General features: G+C 40.5%; 1 protein-coding gene across 1 annotated transcript in view; it reads right to left on the reverse strand.

Moving 5' to 3' along the window:
• Positions 1–5,629, reverse strand: part of ndnf (neuron-derived neurotrophic factor) — a 31,321-nt gene extending 25,692 nt beyond the window's left edge. Inside the window, exon 1 of the mRNA XM_043702011.2 lies at positions 5,439–5,629. Coding sequence (XP_043557946.1) covers positions 5,439–5,458 — 20 coding nt within the window. The 5' untranslated portion in view covers positions 5,459–5,629. The remainder of the gene's footprint in view (positions 1–5,438) is intronic.
• Between the last annotated feature and the right edge of the window lie 16,850 nt (positions 5,630–22,479).

Raw genomic sequence — 22,479 nt, forward strand, 5'->3', positions numbered from 1 at the left:
CACAACTCTTGCACTTGATCTAAGCCACTTACCCACTTGTTTCTATCCTGTTCATATTTTCGAAAAGGACATTGTCAATTAGGTTATCTGATTCGGGCTTTTTCCTCTCAGAAGTCATTAAGGGGCTTCCGTTTAAATAAATCCTTGTTCTACCTCTTCCGGTGATTGGATAAACACTGCAGACTCCATATTACTAACTAGCTCCTCGGTCACGTTTTTGGTCATTATCCTTACTCCTTATATGGTTCCCTTTCAAAGCCTTTTTAAGTTGGTGTCAGCACGGCGCTAGAACAATGCAGATTGTTGTTTTGCTGTACTTGTGACATCAGGCTTGGCTCGACTACAAAGCCATCAGAGTGTCTGCTAATAAAAAGGCCATCAGCCCGAAACGTTAACTCAGTGCCTCTCTCCCACAGATGTTGCCAAAGCTGCCGAGCAATTTCCGAATGCTCTGGGGTTTTCTTTGTAAATTTCAGGCTCCCCAACATGGGCAGCACTTCGCTTGTGTGCCGCTTCCTCTGCAGGAGGAGGCAGTGTAACTTGACCCGGGGGGCCCCGGCTCAGGTCAGTAAAGGGGTCAGCTTATAGGTGTACAGTTGATATTGGTGTCTGAGCTGACAGTGTGATATAAGAAGAAATACCATTTTATCACTTTAACTCGACCCTGCAGCAACACGGTCTCTTTAAGGCTCAGAGGGTGAAGATTGAACTAAAGCCAGTAGCAGTTTTGTATTTTTCATATTCATTCATGGGATGTGGTCAGTAAATATTACCCATCTCTAATCGCTTAGAGGGCAGATGGGAGTTAATCATATTACTGTAGGTCTGATTCTGCGAACACAAATGTGAAGTCAAATAATTATTCAACAAATCATTCCGACATCTCCCAGTTCGCGTCTGGGAAAGAGGAAAGTTCAGACAAGGGAGCAGAAGGTCAGGTGACCTTATAGAGGTTTACAAAATTATGAGGGGCATGGATAGGATAAATAGGCAAACTCTTTTCCCTGGGGTTGGGGAGTCCAGAACTAGAGGGCATAGGTTTAGGGTGAGAGGGGAAAGATATAAAAGAGACCTACGGGGCAACTTTTTCACACAGAGGGTGGTACATGTATGGAATGAGCTGCCAGAGGATGTGGTGGAGGCTGGTACAATTACAGCATTTAAGAGGCATTTGGATGGGTATATGAATAGAAGGGTTTGGAGGGATATGGGCCGGGTGCTGGCAGGTGGGACTAGATTGGGTTGGGATATCTGGTCGGCATGGACGGGCTGGACGGAAGGGTCTGTTTCCATGCTGTACATCTCTATGACTCTATAATCCGAGCGATTTTTGTTTGTTAGCTGGTGATATGGAGAGGTGTATGGTGCTGATTTGCTGTTCATCTCTGGCCTAACGGAAAGAGGAACCAGCTGAGGGACCCAGTGGCCTCTTCCCGACCCAGTGAAACAGAAATTCGCAGAGCAAGTGGGACAGAGAGAAAAGCGTTGCATTTATGTAGTACTTCCCGCGTCCAAGGTGCGTTTCAGCCAATGAGGTGGAAATGTGAAGGATGGTCGGTGGCTATAGAAAGGCAAGGAAGGTAGCAACCAATTTGCAGACTGCGATCTCCCACAAAGCAAAACGTGACCCTGACCAATCTTAGGGTTTTTTTTAAAAAAAGATTTGTGTGTAATTATGTTTGAGGAATAAATGCAGATCACCAGCGAAAACTCCTCTGTTCTGCATAGCGCCTAGCAGCGGAGCAACATCCTTCTGGACAACACAGAGAGGCAGTTTCCAGCCTCCGGAGTGGGACAGGAGAATTAGATAGAGAGAAAATTAAAACGAAGGGAGAGATCATGAGTCTGATACTGGTGGTGGAGGAGGAGGAGAGTATGGGGGAGACAGCGCTAGGCAGACTGAAAGAAAGAGAGTGAGCCCCACTCAAGTGGAGAGTTGACAGTGGAATATCAAAACAGATAATAACAAACAGCTTGAAGCAGAGGCAGCGAGGGGCTGAAGTATGGAGGACCCAGACGCAGACAAACATAAAGCTATAGACAGTAATAAAGCGAATGAAACAGCCAGAGGCAGAGCATGTTAGAGCGTTACTCATCAATGAATAAGAATGTGTGCTGGCCAGCCCTTGCCTTGTTATTTATAAACAGCCCCCTTCGGTGCTCTGGGTGCTCTGGCTTGTTTTCTGTGTCAGTGTCACTTGCCATTGAGCCTGTCTGAGGCGAAAGAAGGGTTGAACAGGTGGGACTACAGGTGGTATCGGGACAGTGACAGGGAGCGGGAAGGGAACCTGCACATTTCCCCACTGCCATGGAGAAGGGAACAGGTTCGGGGCCCCCACCTCAGATCCCAGCCGGAAACTATTTGATCTCGAGCAGGCCCAAAAAAGGAGGCGGGAAGTTATTGCATGTCAGCGCGCATTTCATCTCCATTGAAGGGTCTCCAAATATTGCACTGGATTGTCCTCAGCCACATCACATCGAACTTTCCAGATGCCTTCCAAACGTTTCCTTACTGCAGTTTCATTATTTCTGCGCACAGCTGAGGTGAGTTTACGAAAATAACTGCATGGCAATGGGAAGGGGGCAATCGTTGGAAATATTTTGAACCTCTAATTTTCCGTGCCAAAGTCTCTATTATTAGATCTGTAATCTAACGAACTAACAGATGGATTTCAGCATATTCCGATCAGCAGGGCGGGCGATGAAGGGAAACCATCTGAATAAGCGCTCCTCAGAGATGGTCTTCAGTCTGATATGTGCAGCACATTCGCGCAAGGAGAGCTTGGTATTCTGCTTTGATTCATGTTGTGGTCAGATCGCATGTTGTATTAAAGAGAAGCAGAGATCAGATTACACGACAAATCCTCTTTCTTGATCCATCTCCGTTTGAACGCTGCCCGCAACTATGTTGATTAAAACAGCGAGCTCTAAACCACAGAAGAAGTTTGTAACTTTGAACTAATTGCATCTTTTTTTTTGTCTTCAAGGAAATAAAAAAAAATGCATATATTGTGGCCGCTAACTATTACCCCTGGGCCAATTGTACGCTAAAGACAAGACATGCGTTTGGAAAGCATGCATTTATTTCTCAGTCTAATGTAACCACTGACCAGATTGCAGCTCTGCCCACAGTATGTACTGTCACTGAACTATCCTGTTAGTCATTAACAACTCCCTCAGAGAGCCGTGCTCTTGGTGGAAACCATGCTTCTCATTTCAGGATTATTACATTTGTGAGCTTTTAAACTCGAGATGTTGTCCTGTTTTGTTGGCTTCAAAACAAACTTGGCAAAGGCACCTTCCCTCGGAAAGGTAGACGCAACACGGTAACCCGAGGACCGAGGGTGTGGGTTGTAACCGGGCGACAGGAGTTTTCCCGTGGGGGCGGGGGGAATTGAATCTTCCTGGATGGTCGACATTTTAACGCGTTCCACATCAGACAGTCACACAGCCAGGGTCAGCACATTGCTCATCTCACCTAAAGTGACCAGTTTCTCTCCCGCTCCCACTGCAGCGGGGCCAAAGCTCATGGTGCCGAGCGACTGACCAAAACACTAACAACTGGCACTCTGCCTTTTCACGAGATTATTAGTTTTCCATATTGGTGTTCGCTCGCAAGTTAACCTGACACACCCGGTGCTGAAAGTGTATTTGGTGCCTTTAGATAGCGGCAGGGCCAGGAAAGGGTTAAAGCAGCCCAGAGATAGAGCGAATCTGCGCCAAAGCGCTTTGAACTGTGAACATTATTTTTAAAAAAAACGAGTTTAGTAGTGTCTTTGAGCTTGATTGATTCAACTATTTTTCTAACCCTGGAATGTTAAGGAAACGTCAAAGCGGAGATGAAGTTAAAGGGTAGACAACAGGAACTGATGTGATTAAAGAGGACAGGAATAAATAAAGAACAACTGTTGAAAGAAATTGCTGGGGGCAGAATTAGACACCTAGCGATGGAGAGAAAGGAGCAGGCATCAGCTGGAGAAGCCACATCTAAAGCTGGGTCTGATCGTTCCGCTCTAGACCCTCATCATTGATTTGGGAGTTTCTGGAGTTATGCTGTGGGGATTAGACTCTGAGGACAGATTGGAGACGGGATTCTGATTAAAACGTGGAACTCGACCTACAGTCGAGTTGACCGGATCTGTGCCTTCGGTCTGTCTAAATCACAGCCAATCTACATAGGAGTCAAGCTCCAGGCTAGCGGCTTTCAGTTCGCTCTGATCAGTGATAATGTGTAAAAGCAGGGAAACAGTTTATCTGCCCGGAGTTGAAGATGGGCAGAGTCCGGTCATGGGACGGGGTTGACAATCGGGGAGCTAGTCTAGCTCCCTTGCTGATGCACTTTCCATCTGTGTTTGTGAAGGCGAGCGCAGTTAAGAGCATCCTATAAACACGTACATACAAGATGACGACAAGGGAGACCTGGTCGGGTTGATTGGAATTGTAGAGTGACTTCCGGCATGCTATCGATAAATGTAAAAGTATTTGCTTTGCAAACACGCCTGAACCAAACTACGCGTATCGATTTACTAGTGAATAAAAAACATCAGCAATTTCACATTCTCTGACGTGTGTAGCGCGTTTCCAAGCAACTTGCAATATTCCATGCTCTTAGTTTACTCCCCCCCCCCCCCCGCTTACTACCCTCCCCAACTACTAGCAAACTGTCACTTCACTGTCAAACTCCTCTATAGTACTCGGCAAGTGAGTGAACTCGATTACCATACAGTATTGTGGGGCGAAGTTAGGTTTCCATTCCATACCGACCATACGTGCTGCAAAGGTCAACTCCAATACTTGGACCTCTTCTGCACTAAAGAAAACTCAAACAATGATATTTCCCATGGCCTGGGAATATTATATTGAAAGTTTCCTAAGGTTATTACCAGCTCCAGTCAGGATACCTGATTGTTGCTGTCCCTCAAGCAAAAGTGAGTGTCGATTAAAGAAGAGAATCAATATCACAAATCCATAACACCTCCACGAGATTTAATAGCAATGGCTCGACTAATCACCTTGGCAGTTTTATTCTAAGCCGACAAAATCTCGAACATGTCTAATATATACCCGTTCTAGACAGTTATAAAAACGTATGATTTGTTCTGCACGAAATCTCGAAGTTTAAAAACAAAGCCAAAATATGTTACTTTTTCTTATCTTTTCCGAACATATGTTAAAAGTGAATAGACGAACATTGAGATCAAATAGAAGTGTGTTAACACCGTTACAACACTTTATTTATATAACAAGTGCATTGCTATGACTTGTACGGTCTGGGTTATATACAACGTGCGTATATTAAAGTAATCAGCAGCATGCAAGCAAGGAATTCTGCAGCAATATATGACACTGAATGTATGCTAGAATTCAAGAAAGTAACTTTTATAGTGACATATATTTTACTACGCAATTTTCTGGGGTGTGGAAATAGTGTTTCTTACCTCGAAGCAATCATTTGCATTGCAAACTTCGAAATCTGTTAGTCCAGTTTATTTTCCCTCGTTTAAAATCCCTCACTTCTTTTTGAGAAGCAGGCAGGAGGGCAAGGTTAATGCGAGTGCAGTGCAGGCAGAAGCTGGAGAATGGCCAGAATGAAGCTATCCTGGTTTTGTGTATGTGGCTTTTCCCCCCACCCCCCCCACCCCTTTCCCTCTCTACTAGATTCCGCAAAGCCGAGTGTGGAAGCAGCGGCGAGCTGGCTGTGTGTGCTGTGGCTCTGGCAGACAGTGAGCTGGCGTTTCCCGGCGCTGAGCTCACACTCACTCCCAAACTGGACTCCTCCCGTGCCATTCCCCGCCCAGCCAGGGCTCCCCACCAATCAGGGAAGGGGGATCCCCCTCCGACAAAAGAAAGGGAGGACCCCGGCAGCGCAGCCCACCAATCCGCGGGCGGGATCGCACCGGATTGACCAATGGTGAGGTGGCTCCGCGTACCCCGCCTCTGCCCCTTTATGAATGAACGAGATGCGCCGGGCTCCGACCAGTCAGCGCACGCTGCGTTCTGGGGCCACACCCACAGAGAGAGAGAGAGATTCCCGGCCACTATCCCACACCCCTGTCCCCAGTCAACATCCCCAGGAGCTCTCCACATCCCCAGTCATCATCCCTTACCACTCTTTGTTCAAGGACACAGCTTTCTATTTGACGAAGTTTAGGTGTTACAAGTTGGAGTGGTCTGTGCTATGTTCCTTTTAATTGTCAATCTTTATTTGAAGAGATATTTATTCTAGTAAAGTGCTCTAACGCCGTCAGTTTATTCTTTGAAAAATAAATACCTTTCCCAGCAACTATTTAAATACCGACATTCTTCCTCGTAATTGAGAAACTATACAGAATGGGGCTGTATTCTTGAGAGCAGAGAGGGCTCAGGTATACAAAGTTTGAGGGGCAAAGATACGGTACATAGGGAGAAAAGTTTCCCCTTAGTAGAGAGGTCAGCTGGGGCATAGTTTATAAGGAAATGAACGAGTTTTCGAGAGTATTTTTGAGGGTTTTTTTACCCTGAGGGTGTTGGCAGTATGGAACGCACTAATAGACATTTAAAAAGTATTTAGACGACCACTCGAAACGTCATAGTATTCAAGATTTGTGGGCAACGTATTGGAAAAGGGGATTAAAATAGATGGATGCTTGATGACTGGTGCAGACACGATGGACCGAAGGGCTTCTTTCAGTGCTGTCCAATCTCTATGACACTCAGACTTTATTTCGGGATGAGCTGCATATTTTGACACACTCTGGCTTCGAGTGCTGGGCGGTCTTTTTAATGCAGTCTATGTGTGTGGGGTTGGGGGTGGTCAGTGTGACATTGGCGCGCTTAATGTGTTTTTATGGTCACACCGCGACATTTATAGCTTCAAGGTTTTCAATACAAAGAGCTTGTCACAAATTGTAGCAAAAAGCACCTGGTTGCTGATGAATTGAACGATAATGTTTTATTTCACGCAGAGATACAGAGACAGGACGATAGACTGGGCCAGAGCAGCTCAGACAGAAAAGATAAACAGAGTCAGTGAAAGATAGAAATGGGAACTGACTGGTCGAGAGAATAATGTAGAAATCTTGAAACACTTTACAGTTCTACATCTAACTTGTCTTATTATAAACATGATATTGTACATAGTTGATAACCGGATTTTAACTTCGGATCATAATCCCTTGGCAATTAGCAAAACTATCCATCATATGTGTTGTCCGTCTTGAATCTTTGTACGCAGGAGAATACTCTGGTTGTAAATTCTGGATACTTATACGATCTGATAACGCCTTTAGAACTAGAGTAACATTTGTTGACAAATGATATACCATTGGATTGATACCCGCAAATCAAAAACAAAAAAAAACCAATAACCTTCACATCGTTACTCCCGACTAATAATAATCGCTGACTATACACAGCTGATGTGGCGGGGTCCTCAAAGGGGACGGATTACTGCTTCCTTGTTCAGTCGCCAGCTCATCTTTTTCTTGTTTTAGACCTTGGTATGGACCAGCTTGGTATTTCCATGAGTTAGTTTCATGTTCTCACGCGGTTTGAAGAATTAAGTCTAATGCTGGCTCTGGCGGATAAAGAAATTGAGTCGCGTAGTATCGGAACAGATTACATACAGTTTAATGAACCAGCTTGCGAATGGAGTGGCTTTAGTTTGGAGATAACAATTCTTTCAGCGCTGACAAAACCCAATCTTCTATATCTGCAAAAACAAATGTCATTGCTTTCAAACGGTAAACAGCTGCAGATGAGTGGCGTGCTCTGAGGCTGTTTCAGATGCAAGAAAACCAATTATAAACTCACGGAGGCAGCAAACAGTCTTGACACAGGAGCCATCTAGCGGCCGAGTGGAACAGTGCTCTCCCATGAGATTGTAAAAAATGACCTTCCTGCTCACTAATGTCTCTATAATTTGCCGGCGCTGTTTCAGGGCTGATATTGCTGATTTTAAAAAAAAATAAACCTGCCATTATTGTCTTAAAGTGGGCTGAAAATAAAAACCACCCGTTGACGGAAACGCCCGTCTCTAATCTAATTTAAAAGCTATTTGGAGCCGAAGCTATCAGAAATTGCTGGTAAAATTCAACAGATCTGGCAGCATCTGCCATAGAAGCATATGCACAGTTAATGTTCCATGGAAGGGTCACTGGACCCGAAACGTTAGCTCTGGATTCTCTGCACAGAGGCTGTCAGACCTGCTGAGCTTTTCCGGCGACTTCTGTTTTTGTCTCTGATTTACAGCATCCGCAGCTTTCTTCGGTTTTAATGTTTCAAGAACATTCCTCAGACCCTGGCGTTTGATTCAGTATTATTTTCTGAATTCGGTTTAATACTAAGTTGGTGATCTATTGCAGCTGACGCAGTTAGAACGCCACCATCAAATGCCCTGTGACAGAAAGCTGTTTGAATAAATTGTTTAATCATATTATCCTGCACTGTACTTTCCAACTGTTACAAAGTAAGGATTATAGTGTGATTGCTGTTTGATAACACATGGCTTTAAAACACGTTATTATTGTCTATAGCGAAGCGTTCTTGCGACTATGTTTTGTTTGGTACCGTTTCATTTACTCCCCAAAGTCCGGTATATTTCCAACTTTTTCCATCAATAGACGCGTGAGGGGGCATCCTTGCCTCGGAGAAACCAGCACGTTATGTGCACCATCCTGTGGAAGGAGAGTGAACTGCAGGCCTCCGCTCAGCTTCGAGAGCCAGGAACGCATTGGCAAAAAAAGTAACACTATCAACCAAATGGTGGTGTCAGTGCGATGTCATCAGGAAAGTTTCTATTCCAGAGGGTCTGCTGTGGAGGAGGACATCGTAAACATTTCAATACTGTTCAAAGATTGTAGCGGAAACAAAAACAGTAAGTAAGGGGGAAACTCAGCAGGTCTGGTAGCATCTGTGGAGAGGGAAACTGGGTTTACCTTTAGAGTTCAAATAAATCATATTGAGTCGAAACATGAGGTCTCTTTCTCTCTTCACAGATGTTGCCAGACCTGCTGACTTTCTCCAGCATTTTCTGTTTTATTTTAACCTGAGATTCTTTGCTGTCCTATCATGACATTCAGTGAAGCTTTTGACTAGGTCTTGGATTGCAGGCTAGTTAAAAAAAAGTAAGAGCCCATAGGATTCAGGGCAATTTGGCAAATTGGATCCAAAATTGGCTTAGTGGCAGGAAGCAGAAGGTAACGGTCGAAGGATTTTTTTGTAATTGGAGAACTGTGTCCACTGGTGTATCACAGGGACAGCGGACTGGATTTGATTTCATGACTAGGGTGGAAGGAGTCTATGATTATGTTGGCTGCTTTCCTGAGGCAACAGGAAGTATAGATGGAATCAGTAGAGGGAAGGCTAGTTTTGTAACGGGCTCAGCTGCATTCATGACTCTGTAATTTCTTGCAATCTTCAGCAGAGCAGTTGTTATACCAAGCTGCGAAGCATCTGGATAGGATGCTTTCTATGATGCATCTGTAAAAAATTGGTAAGAATCATTGTGGATGTGCTGAATTTTCTTAGCCTTCTGAGGAAGTAGAAGCATTGTGTTTTCTTGACTGTAATGTTGATATGGATGCACCAGGGCACATTGTTGGTGAACGTTACTCCTAGCAACTTGAAGCTTTCGACTACCTCCAACGCAGTACCATTGATACTGACCAGGGCAGGTCCTCCACTCCACTTCCTGAAGTCAATGACGAGCTCCTTTGTTTTCATTGGGTACTTTGCTGTTTGTTATGGACATCAATGATCGAGACATGAATGTACTTTCAATAATCATTACGTTCGCAAGTGACACAAAATTGCTGATGTGGTAAATGGTGAGGAGGAAAGCCTTAGATTAGAGAACATTACAGACAGGCTGGTCAGAAGGGCTGAACAGAGGCAAATGAAACATAACCATGAAGAGTGTGAGAATTTAGTTTGAGAGGATTAACAAGGCAGGGGAGCTCTAGGAAGTAGAGGATCAGCAGGACCTTCGCAAGCACATCCATAGATCCTTGAAAGGCAACAGGTAAGGAAGACAATGTGGCAAAGAAGGCCAATGGGATATTTGTCTATCAGTCAAGAATACAAGAGCAAGAAGATTATGACAGAGCTGTATCTCACATTCGTTAGGCCATGGCTGGAGTATTGTGTAAATTTACAATGCCACACAATAAGGACATGATTGCTCCAGAGAGGATGAAGAGGCCATTTATCAGAATAAATGGCTGGGCTGGAGTCAGTCAGCTATGAAGAGCCTGGGATTGTTTTCTTTAGAGTGGAGAAGGCTTGAGGTGCACAAGTTTCTGAGGGGCATGGGTAAGAAGAAACCGTTCTATTCATACAGAGTTCAATAACCAGGGCACAACTTTAAGGTAAGGAGTAGGAGGTTTTGAGAGGATTTGAGGAAAAATATTTTCGCCCAGCAGGTTGTGGGTGAAGGTGGTAGAGGAGGAACCCTCAAGTCATTGAAGAATTAATTAGGAACACTTAAAACGCTACAGAATAGAAGGCCATCCGGGCCAATGGCTGGAATATCTCTACAAATCTAAAATATTTTAACCCATTTTAAGATCCTAGTGGCAGCAGAACATTTCTTGATGAAATGCGTGAACAACAATGTCCTCAAACTGATGGAGGTGCAACAGCAGAACAGCAAATATAGGATATTGTGGATGTATGTTTAATTATGACCCATTTATCTTTGTGCTGTTTAATTGACAAATCCATTTGGACCATCTGGGTTATCTGATGGTTCTTCTTCTCTGATTTCCATCTTTACTGAATGCCATCTTATCTGAATTCTATTAACAGTATTTAATTACATCTCTCTATTAAAACTTCAAAACATCCTGTTAATAGAGATGTTTAGTTATCAGCTCTAGGATTGACATACTACCACTGAGCAGGATTTTCAATATGGGCTTCTGAACACTGTAATCAGATTGAAAGATGCATCAGCAATTCAGACCATGGGCTCAATCTTGCTGGGTTTTGTCACTTTCTTGTTTCACTGAATCTCCCACACACTTTTGCCATGCCCCTGGTGGGTCATCCACTTGGAATTACAACCCTGAGGGTAGAGGTATTGCCCAGCCAGCCTGCAGCTCTTGGATTCAGCACCGCTGCAGAGGAACCCATGACTATTAATGGAAGAGCATCCCCAGAGACCCAGAATAGCGGAGGATCCATGTCAGAAATCGAGGTGCGTGCTGTCACACTTATGTCATCCTTAACTGACCACTGAAGGGCCTCAGTTGGATGCAGGGCAGGAAGGTCCATCATGGTTATGGTACACCACAACTCTGCCTCATTAACTCGCCTTTCTGTCTCCAGGCTCACCATCACAGGTTTAGAGGATTCCTCCCTCTGGGAGAATCAGTCACCTCTTGTCTGATTTTCCCTAAGGTGGCCAGATCCAAGTATCTAAACTCACTACACCACCCGTGGAAGCCTACGGACCAGATGGAAATTGCTAGCTGTACTTTAATTGGCCTTAGGTGGCCATTATTGAGCTGTATTGCCTGCCCACCATTCTGAGGGTAACCCTGCCTCACCTGATCTTACCTGTGCAAAGATGACCTGCGGACTCAATGGAGCTGGAGCTCAGATTCTTCAGGCGGGCAGAGCACTTTTTAGCTCCAACTGACTTCTGTTGCAACTAGAATGGGGTGCTTTAAAGTGCTTTTCTTCTAAACATTGTGCTACTTACAGTGGTTGCAAAGAAGAGAAATGTGTGATCATAAAGCAAGAGGATGGCAGATTGGGGTTTCGCATGTGGGACCTAACTGACTGCAGGAGTCAGTTAGCTTTTTATTGGCCATGAGAACATATCTGAACTTGAAAGGTTTAACCCAATACGTATTGTAGGAGACAGAATGATTGTCATTCATTTTCTTTTTGAGAAATACTACATTTATCCTTGCCCTAAACTCAAACATTCCATGCCAAATTGCATTGGTGCACAGATCCGTCGAGATGTTGATTAGCAATCACGGAGTCATAGGTTCAAAGAGTTATAGAGCACAGAAAGAGACATTTCCCAAACTAAACTCTTCCCATCTGCCTGCCCTTGGCCCACATCCCTCCAAACATTTCTTATTCATATACATATCAAAATGCATTTCAAATGTAACTGTACCCATATCCACCACTTCCTCTGGAAGTTCATTCCACACACCAACCACTCACTGTGTAAAACGTTTACCCCATTTTTTAATTAAATCTTTCTCCTCTTACCTTAAAAAATGCCCTCCAGCCTTGAAATCACAAACCCTAAGGAAAAGACATTTGTTATTCAACTTATATAAATCCATCATGATTGTATAAACCTCTGTGAGGTCATCTCTTAATCTCCTACACTCAGTGAAAAATGTTCCAGCCTGTCCAGCTTCCCATTATAACTCAAACCCTCCATTCCTTGCAACATCTTGTAAATCCCCTCTGAGCCCTCTCCAGTTTAATAATATCCCTCCCAAAGCAGGGTGATCAGAACAAAGATGAACAATTACCACACTCTTAATAAAGTACTTACATGATTCATTTTTTGACTTAATTGTTTGTGGCATAACGAGTAATTAATGCAACAACTTTATGGAAGTCACCAGGAGGTTAAGAGTGAGATGCTGATTTCATGAAGCTGAAGGCCATGTGGCGCACGTCAACTAGCAGTTTGTGGTAATCACAATTTGCGGATTATCTCTCCCTCACTTTAAGTTGCACGTTAATAATGGCATGTATCATTTAATTACCTTTTCAGAAAAATCTGATCCAATATGACTTAAGGCATGTAACCTGCAACCAATGCAATACCATCTGTTTAGCACTTCAGTCAAAAATGAATTCTTTATTGTATTGCAAGCCTGTCAGAACCCCAACCTTTCCCTGAAAACTAAACTAATTGGAGGTGCATTGGCTGCAGAGCTGGAAAATGTTTTGAAATTTAACTTGACAAAGTGGACTTTATATGAACTCTCTTAAATTAACGTTTCAATGCTCGAAAGTGCACGTGAACTTCACTGAAAGGAAATTAATCCTAAAAGGGGAATGAAAATCACTATTGATATAGTCAAAACACAATTTTCTACCACTTTGCTGTAACTATATATGATTACTTCAGAAATTAAGCGCTGACTAGAATTAGGTCTTTCTTACTCAAGTAAGATTCAATATGATAGCAACATAATATTTTCTAGTGTTGAACATGCCTTATCAAGGGGTCATAAATACATTGTAGGTGTTGGCAACTTTAGGGTTAATCCAAATTTATAGCTCCACTGAATTGCTGAATTTATGTTTCTCACTGGTCCAACCCATTGCACAAATATGTATCAAGTCTGGCATTCATAACATCTCAGGTTACAAATCCCAAGTCATGTCATAAGAACTTGTAATTCAATTGGTCCCTGATCTGATCATAAAAGTGAATTATAAGACTAATCATGAAAAATATATCCTATAATAGCACAAAAATACATATAAAAGAATCACATTTTAGTAGTGGCTAAATGTATTCCGGTAACTGGGGAAATGATCTGAGTAACAAAGCACGATTTCAGAAAGGAAAAATACACATTTGTATCAAAATTGAATCTGTGATCCAAAATAGTGGATCTGTTTTATTTCACAATCTTCTTTAAGCCAGAAAACTACTAAAAACAAATCTGTTCGAGTTATTTGAAAAACATACGTAATTCACAAAAAATTGTGCAAAGTAATATGGGTGACAATGCTATTTTCTTATTCTGCTATTTGTTTTTATTGTGGAACACATCCTAGAAATTGCTTTAATTGTTTATGAACAAGTGATGGATACATTCAAACAAAGTTTATTATTCACCAAAGACTTTGATCTGTTTATTTTAAAGTACCACCATTGATAAAATATGGAGGGGGCATGTAATACATACTTAATTAAGTATCTGTTAATATTAATTATAATGTTGGACAACATGCCATTTTTTTTAGAATTCTAAGTCAAAAGTGTGGCTTGGAAGTAGATTTAGTCATTAATTTTAATGCAGAAGAGGTGACAAATTGCTGTGATTTACAAAGGTGAAAAAAAAAGTATACTTACTGTTCATCGAGTAATATTATACCGTGAAAGTCATAGTAAGCTATTTTTACCACCTAAGCAGAGCAATTCCAGATGTTATCGTGTAGCATCTTAAGGTCATCATTAATGATAAAGCTATGGTATTGCAATTTGTCTATTGAAAGCTTTACAAGACAAATATTACTAGTATTGTCATATGATCAAATGACTAGACATCTGCTAGAGTGTGCACATAAAATAAAAACATTATAGAGGAATACAAATAGATGAATTTATCAAGATATGAAGAAAGGCAACAACATGGTTAACATATGAATATGTAAAGTATGATTGTATTGTTGAAATTATGCAGAAATTTGATGAGGAACCAATGTAGAAATTGAAAGAATTACTGTAGGAATCCATCTCAGGTTTCTAAACTTCATTAAGATGATCAGTGTTCTGATTAATATATTTTATAGTAGCAGCAGGAAAAATAGATGATTCAGAGGAGTACATATGAGAAGTAGAGCATTCAGATAACATTTTTTCTTGAAAGGATAACATATGAAACATTTGATTGGATGTAATTGAAACAAAATCATCCCAATAAAAACTAAAAGCAAGTATTTTTGCTAAATTGATAGAAAAGTGGTATATTTTTCAGCAAAAACTATATTCAAAGCTGAATGACTTTGCATAGAAATTGGATAGTTTCTGATACTTTGTGTCTCTTTATGTTTGTAAATGCTGTCAGAGGTTAACCATAAAATCTAGCAGACTAATCTAGTAAACAATGCAATTTGATTGGCACAAATTAACATCAAGATTTTATTTTAAAATTCTTTGCATTTATAACTTATCATGAGATGGTTACATTTGGCTTTTAACAGCCTGAATGTTATTAAACAAAGGTTATGGAAAATTGTTTTTAGAATTCATAATTAGAATACATGAACACTGTAATTGTTTGCTAATGTCAACAAACTAGATCCAGGAAACATCATACTGCTATTATAGCATGTATGCACCATATTTCACTCTCTTATTAAGGCAATAATCATTATTGCAGTGTTGACTGATTTGTTGCAACTTCTGTGGTATTGTGATAGTTCAATTATTATTGTTCTTCTTGTGGATTTTCTTTGATTATTACAAATGTTGACTTTGTCTTGACTATACTCAGGATCCTTGACAAACATTTTTATTTCTTTAAGAGCTCATCAAACATCATTAATGGACTTTCAAGCAGACAATACACATTGAGATATAATTAAATATCACCACGTAAACAATATCAGACTCAATAACGTATACTTCAGAAAATGCGCTGGCACGAAATTGCAAGCAAAAAGTGCTTTAGCCAAGGACCAGTGATATTTGCCTGATTGATTGCATAGTCACAGAAGAGAGTACCCTTGTGAAAAGTTTCCCTAAGCTGGTCATCTAAGGTACGGTTATAATTGTACATACGCAAGTTATCAAGCTATACACGTGCTAATGCACAAAGGTACAAAAGTTTAAAACACATTTCAACAGATTTAAGAATAGCTTCTTGTTTGCTGTTATCAGGCTTATGAATAGACCCTTCATATATTAGAGTTGATCTTTCTCTGCATCTTCTCTGTAGCTGAGGTACTATATTCTGCATTCCATTCTATTACCCTGGTGTACATACAGAAGATATGATTTGTCTGGTTAGCATGTATAACAATTGTTTTCACTGTATTTGGTACATGTGACAATAATGAATCAAATCAAAATGAGAAAAAAAAACTTACTTATGCAGATAAATAGTCAATGTGCAAAAAGCTTCTGGGGTGCTTTGATTTAACCTCTTGGATATTGAGAAGAAATTGATATCTCTACAATAACACTGAAGCAACAACAATGTACAAGAATATATACTCAGTATATTAACAATGATAACTTGTATTTGTAAAGCACCTTTAAATAGTAAAATGTTATAGGTGCATTATCAAACAAAATTTGACACATTTTAACGTGATAAATCATTTGATCAATGAGGTATGTTTTCAAACAACATTTTGAAAAAGGGAGAAGATTTAGGAAGGGAAAGAGATTTAGGAGAGAATTCCAGAGTTTAGGACTCTGATGTTGAAGCAGTGGTTCCAATAGTGCAGCAATTAAAACTGAGGATGCCAGACTTGAAGGAATGGAAATACCACAGAGGATTCATGGAATTCCTAAATGTGGAAGCAGGCGATTCAGACCATCAAGTCCACACCAACCTTCCAAAGAGCAGACCTAGCCCTCTATCCTAACCCTGCATTTACCATGGCCAATCCATATAACCTGCATATTTTTGGACTATGGAAGGAAGCCAGAGCACCCAGAGGAAACCCACACAAGGAGAATGTGCAAACTCCACACATGCAATCAAGTAACTGGCACTGTGAGGCTCTGGAACTCTGGCACGGTGAGGCCCTGGAACTCTGACACTGTAAGGCTGTGGAACTCTAGCACTGTGGAACTCTGGCACTATGAGGCCCTGGAACTCTGACACTGTGAGGCTCTGGAACTCTGGCACAGTGAAGCAGCAATGCTAACCATTGAGCTATTAGGCGCCCAGACTGTTGGGTTGGAAGAATTGTTGGAGAGATAAGCTACAGCATCTTTTTACTTTCCTCACCTTAGCTCTTTACTAATGTTAGGAAATGATAGGTTCAAGTAAGAAACACAGTGACAAATTTGTATATGCAGAAGCTGAGAGCTTAGTCCAACTATGCTCCAAACAAAATTGTTGCCAATAGCATTTTGCATCAGCTGTATCATTTATGCAAACCTCTGATAAGGCTTTTTATGCTAGAAGAGTACAGGTAATGGCCTGTGCCTCTCAGGCTATGTTCCTCCTAACTTATACATGAGCATACCATAGGTGAGGAAAGGTCAACATCAGAAAGGTTACAATCGTTCATAGTTACACCCTGATTCCATCTCCCTGCCCATGTAAATGATATAAGTTTGTAGGGTCAGCACATTGTAGAGCTATTGCCATAGTGTTAGACTTATTCTGCCTTGCCCCATTACATTTTGACATGTGAGATTGCCAGACTTTTTAAAAATAATCTTCAACTTTGATATTTAACTGTTGTCAATTGTACGTTTCACCTTGATAAATGTAATGGTAGATTTCATCGCTTAGGATGAGCTTGTCCAAGCTGGTTCTATGCATAGTTACAGCGTCACCATTTTAGCCAGATTTTAGTAGTGTTAAGAAGAATTTATAACTTTACGTTTAATTTATATGTTTGCATTTTGCATGTTAAGAAGAGGAAAACATGATTTAGGTTCGTTGTTTGATTTGTGAATGATGCAGGGAAGTCTGGAGATTTGTTTTATTTTCATGTATTTATTCACATCTGATACAAAACACAAGTAAATGTACTACATGCGCTCATTTAATCAACAAATATTTACCATTATTTGGTGTGAAACCTTTTGGCTTTTCTCTTTGATCAAAATTTTGAGTTCCATTATTAATTTTTCAGAAACAGCACATCCAAATCTTTATCCAGCAATTAAAATGTAGTATTTTGGCTTTCTTAGAGTCATTACTGAGAATCCTACACATAAAATGAAGGACTCATGACAAAACCTACTATTTGTTCAGTAGTTGCTTGCTCTTTGTGCTGGCTGAAACTGTTTGTTATTTAATGGGATTGTTTTTGTCTACTGGTGATTGTTCAAACTAATCACTAGCCAGTGACCCACAGGAAACAATGTCGCTGGTAATTCACAATGTCTTATGTTTTTCCCTGTTGCAAGCATCAGTTTTGCAGATGAACAATAAGCAACAATCAAGGCAAGGTAAACACTCACAGCAATCAACAAATCTTGCACAATTTTGTACAGAGGAACTTTGCTTATCCAAACGACACAGGGGAGTATTTTGTTCGCATAATCGAATGTTGGGATAACATTAGCCAAGCATTGGGAGCTTGCGATCTTGCCGGATAACCTGAAATTCAGATAACCGAATGCTGGATAATCGAGATTCCTCTGTATTTGGTTTCGCAACAAACGGCAACAACTTGAACTGATATAGTGCCAAATGATCCAGCATATTTCACAGTCAAATTACGTAACAAAATTTAACACCAAATCACATAAGGAAATATTAAGTCAGTTGATAAAAACCTTGTTTAAATAGGTAGTTGGGAATGTAACATTTTTAAGGAAAAAGGTGGCAAGTGAATTTTCGAGAGGAAAGTCTCGAGCTTAGGCCTGTGGTATGATATAATGGTTCTGAAGGAGTTAACCTTGGCTCCACCCATTCTTCTGATGTTGCACGTAGTTTGTGGGTGGATTTCCACTCTAGCTTTTGGAAGGCGCAGATGTATCCACACCAGCTCCCTAAGGTCCTATTAATATGTCTGACTGAACAAAGTTATACTTATTGCCATCGTATAAAAAGCCTTCTTGTTATCTAAGAATGATACTTTTTCTGTAGATACACTACTTCTAATCACCACATAGACAAAAGACAAAACAAGGACAAAGACACCCTTACCCAGTGCCACATTGCAAAACCCACAAAATACCAGCAATGGTCATCTTGTAACATACTACAAAGTCTATTTTAGCACTATGTAAATGCACAAACATGTTAAAATGAATGTGTGTAGGCATGAGTACTGAGATTACATGTCCACCAATAATATCTGTTCCTCATTAGTTTTACATTTATTAATCCAGAAATCTATTAGCTGCATCTAGGATCCTAATAAAGCGTATGTGACAAATGGTTGGTGTATTGGAGGACACGAGACAATGGAACTTCTAGATAACACTGATCTGGAGACACCAGTCATGACTTCAGTTCTAGAATTTTAACCTTCTCTTCTTAGTTACTCTTTGCTTTCTAACTATCTGGTCTTGGCTTGAACAAGTTTTTCATTTACATTTGTTCAAACTACCTTTAAAGGTCTAAAGAAATAAAGTTTGATTTTCAAATTGCTTCAGAACCTTTGGAGTTTAGCTTTCAGAGCAATGTGGAAAAATAATTTACCTTCTTAGATTCTGATAATTGTTAATGATAAGCTTGGGGACTGGCTGGCTTCATAATTTAACATATCAAGATTAAGATGATGAGCAATTTGATTGAAAGGAGATGAGATCAGTGCTTTAAAAGTAATCTACAGAAGATAATGAATAGACTTTGGTCACTGCTGATTGAAGTGTAGCGATTTGTGTTAAAGAAAGTTAACAACACTGCATCATCCCTATTGGAACAGAAGAACAGCTGCTTTCTTGCCTGAAGATAAATGTTATGGCACACCGCCAAAGTGGAAACTATTAAGGTCTGTACATTTATTGTGCATAGATCTGTTTGGGGATTGTAGACTTGGACATTGTTGATTATTGAGTGAAACTTTCTTGGAAAGAACCTCACTGATATTGAAAACAGTACTTTCGTAACCACATTTGTGAATTTCCTTTATCATTATTTAAATATTTGTAGCATTGCTACAAATATTCTCATAATATAGTATTCTACTTTTTCTGACTATATAGCATTATTCAGTATGTCATTTCCCTCTTCAACTCTTTGGAGGCTTGACTATATGTTAACTGCTTCTGCATTGTGGCAGTATGGTAACCATTCCCCATTTCATCAAAGTACATATTTTTCAGAATTTCGCTAACTGTAACATAAGCAGAGCACTGGGTATCTTTTTTATTTACTAATTTACCGGGTTCCTTGTTAGTTTCTTTTGCATAACGTGATCTTTATGACCATCATTGTTATTTTGCATGGCAACCTCTTTGGAACAGAATTGCTTGAGATTAATCTCTGAACCTGTACTTGTAGCTCCATTAACATTGAATCTCCATAACGTTCTGTTGGATTACAATTGTTCTTTGAAAGACATTGATTTAAATATCTTATAATCCAGGCATTCTCAACCATATGTACATGCATTTCCTGCACGATGGCTCAGAATGAATATATCAACAAGGCTACTCTAAACTGACATTGCAAACTTTTAGAACATAGAACATAGAAAAGTACAGCACAGAACAGGCCCTTTGGCCCCACGATGTTGAGCCAAGATTTAATCCTGATGTAAAATACAGTAACTTAACCTCCACACCCCTCAACTCACTGCTATCTATTCATGTGCATGTCCAGCAGTCATTTAAATGTCCCCAATGACTCTGCTTCCACCACCACAGCTGGCAATGCATTCCATGCATTCACAACTCTCTGTGTAAAGAACCTACCTCTGACATCTCCTTTATACCTTCCTCCTAATATCTTTTGCCAGATAAAGCACAACTTCAACTTACATCATTTTTGTGGGTCACTATTTTGATGAAGATGTTTTTAGGAAATCACATTTTTATTTGTAAAAGAATGAATAGAAGAAGCATGTGCCATTTTGGACAATGTAATGATCTAAGCAAATGACATGATGGTTTACAGTGTGATGACTTGATCATATTGCTTATAAATTCTCTAAAAGCAGTTTCATAACGTGTTGATGAAGGTACTTGGTTACTGGTTTTAAGCATCCTTTTCAGTTTAGATGTTGTAGACCATGAACAGTTTTATATTTTTACAATTATCAAATAGTGAAGAAGACTTTTGGTATGCTTTCCTTTATTGGTCAGAGTACTGAGTACGCGAGTTAGGAGTCATGTTGCGCCTGTACAGGACATTAGTTAGGCCACTTTTGGAAAACTGCGTGCAATTCTGGTCTCTTTCCTATCAGAAGGATGTTGTGGAACTTGAAAGGGTTCAGAAAAGATTTACAAGGATGTTGCCAGGGTTGGAAGATTTGAGATATAGGGAGAGGCTGAATAGGCTGGGGCTGTTTTCCCCTGGAGAGTCGAAGGCTGAGGGGTGACCTTGTAGAGGTTTATAAAATCTTGAAGGGTATGGATAGGATAAATAGGCAAAGTTTTAATATTAATTTTTATTTATGCCTTTAGTTCGGTGTCCTACCTCAGTTAATTTGTAAAGCTAAATAATACAATTATTGCTCTGAATTAAGCAGAGAAAACCTGGTGCTATGATTTAGCTCTTGTAGTGAGTCTCCTCTCCACCACCTTAGCACTATGCTGACAAGATTCTCCTTCTCAAAGTGGAACAAATTCTCAGCGAATGTGAAGTGATATGTTGATGCAGTTTTTTTTATCCCTCAATCATGTTGATTGAATCTTAATGCGTTGACTGGAGTGATACACATCATTTCTGAAAGATTCCTTAAATGAGGCCCTCGTCACTGATATGGCTGTCAAAGTACCACTGAATTTTGCAAAATAACTTGTAGTTTGCGTTGTACAGGAAATCCTATGTAAATAATACAAGTTCTGAATCTTTTCTCACGCTCATTAGATTTTTACCGTCAGTCACCAATGATTCTGAAATATGAAACTACAACTTCTGACAAAATAATTCTGATGATATTTATGTTTATAATCAATGTATAACTCAGGCGTTTGACAGAACATATTTTGGTCAGAGATTTGAGTATTGTGAAACAATTATTCATCACAGATGGCAGTAATTAACTTGTGATTTCAAACCCACAGGAACAAGCCTTTAAGTAACATGAGTAACACTGTGCTTGTAAACTCAAAGACGCAATCCTTGGTTGGAACAGTACACGTTTTGAGTGAGGCCTCTTTAGTTTTTCACCTTTCTACCAAAACATCAATATACTTGCGCTTGTAAATGATTGAAATGAACAGCTTTTAATAAAACACTACTGTTAAGAATGATTGTGAATCAATACAGCCCTTCCTAATCAAGTAAACCCTGTGTCCTCTGCTGCACAAAAGACAATTTTAGGAAGAAAACAATAAGCAGCTTGATAACAGAGTTGAGCCAGAAATCATATTGTGAAAAGGAGTTTTAATTCCTTTGGGAGCATTTAACTTCGATGGTTGCTAGAAATAGAAAGATTCAGGAAAAATAGACTGGGGAACCAATGGCAAGTAAAATATTCCCCAAAAGATATTGTTGGCTTGTTTCCTCAGGGACATGGTAACTTAATCAAAGATTACGTTCACAAATCCACTGTTTACTTTTCCCAGGTTTTCAGGTTTGTTCCACTTCGGTTCTCAATGTTGCTTTTGCCGAACACACTTTGAACAAGATTAGATTACCTACAGTGTGGAAACAGGCCCTTCGGCCCAAACAGTCCACACCGACCCTCCGAAGAGTAACCCAGCCAGACCCATTTCCCTCTGACTAATGCATCTGTCACTATGGGCAATTTAGCATGGCCAATTCAGCTGGCCTGCACATCTTTGGACTATGGGAGGAAACCGGAGCACCCGGAGGAAACCCACGCAGACACGGGGAGAATGTGCAAACTCCACACAGACATTTGCTCGAGGCTGGAATCGAACCTGGGATCGTGGTACTGTGAGGCAGCAGTGCTAACACTGAGCCATCGTGCCGCCCCTTGTTACAGGAATGGATAAGCAAGGAGCCTCAG

This window comes from Chiloscyllium plagiosum, unplaced genomic scaffold, assembly GCF_037043375.1.
Source record: "Chiloscyllium plagiosum isolate Xiang-an unplaced genomic scaffold, Cpla_swu_hap1 HiC_scaffold_1, whole genome shotgun sequence".
NCBI lineage: Eukaryota > Metazoa > Chordata > Chondrichthyes > Orectolobiformes > Hemiscylliidae > Chiloscyllium > Chiloscyllium plagiosum.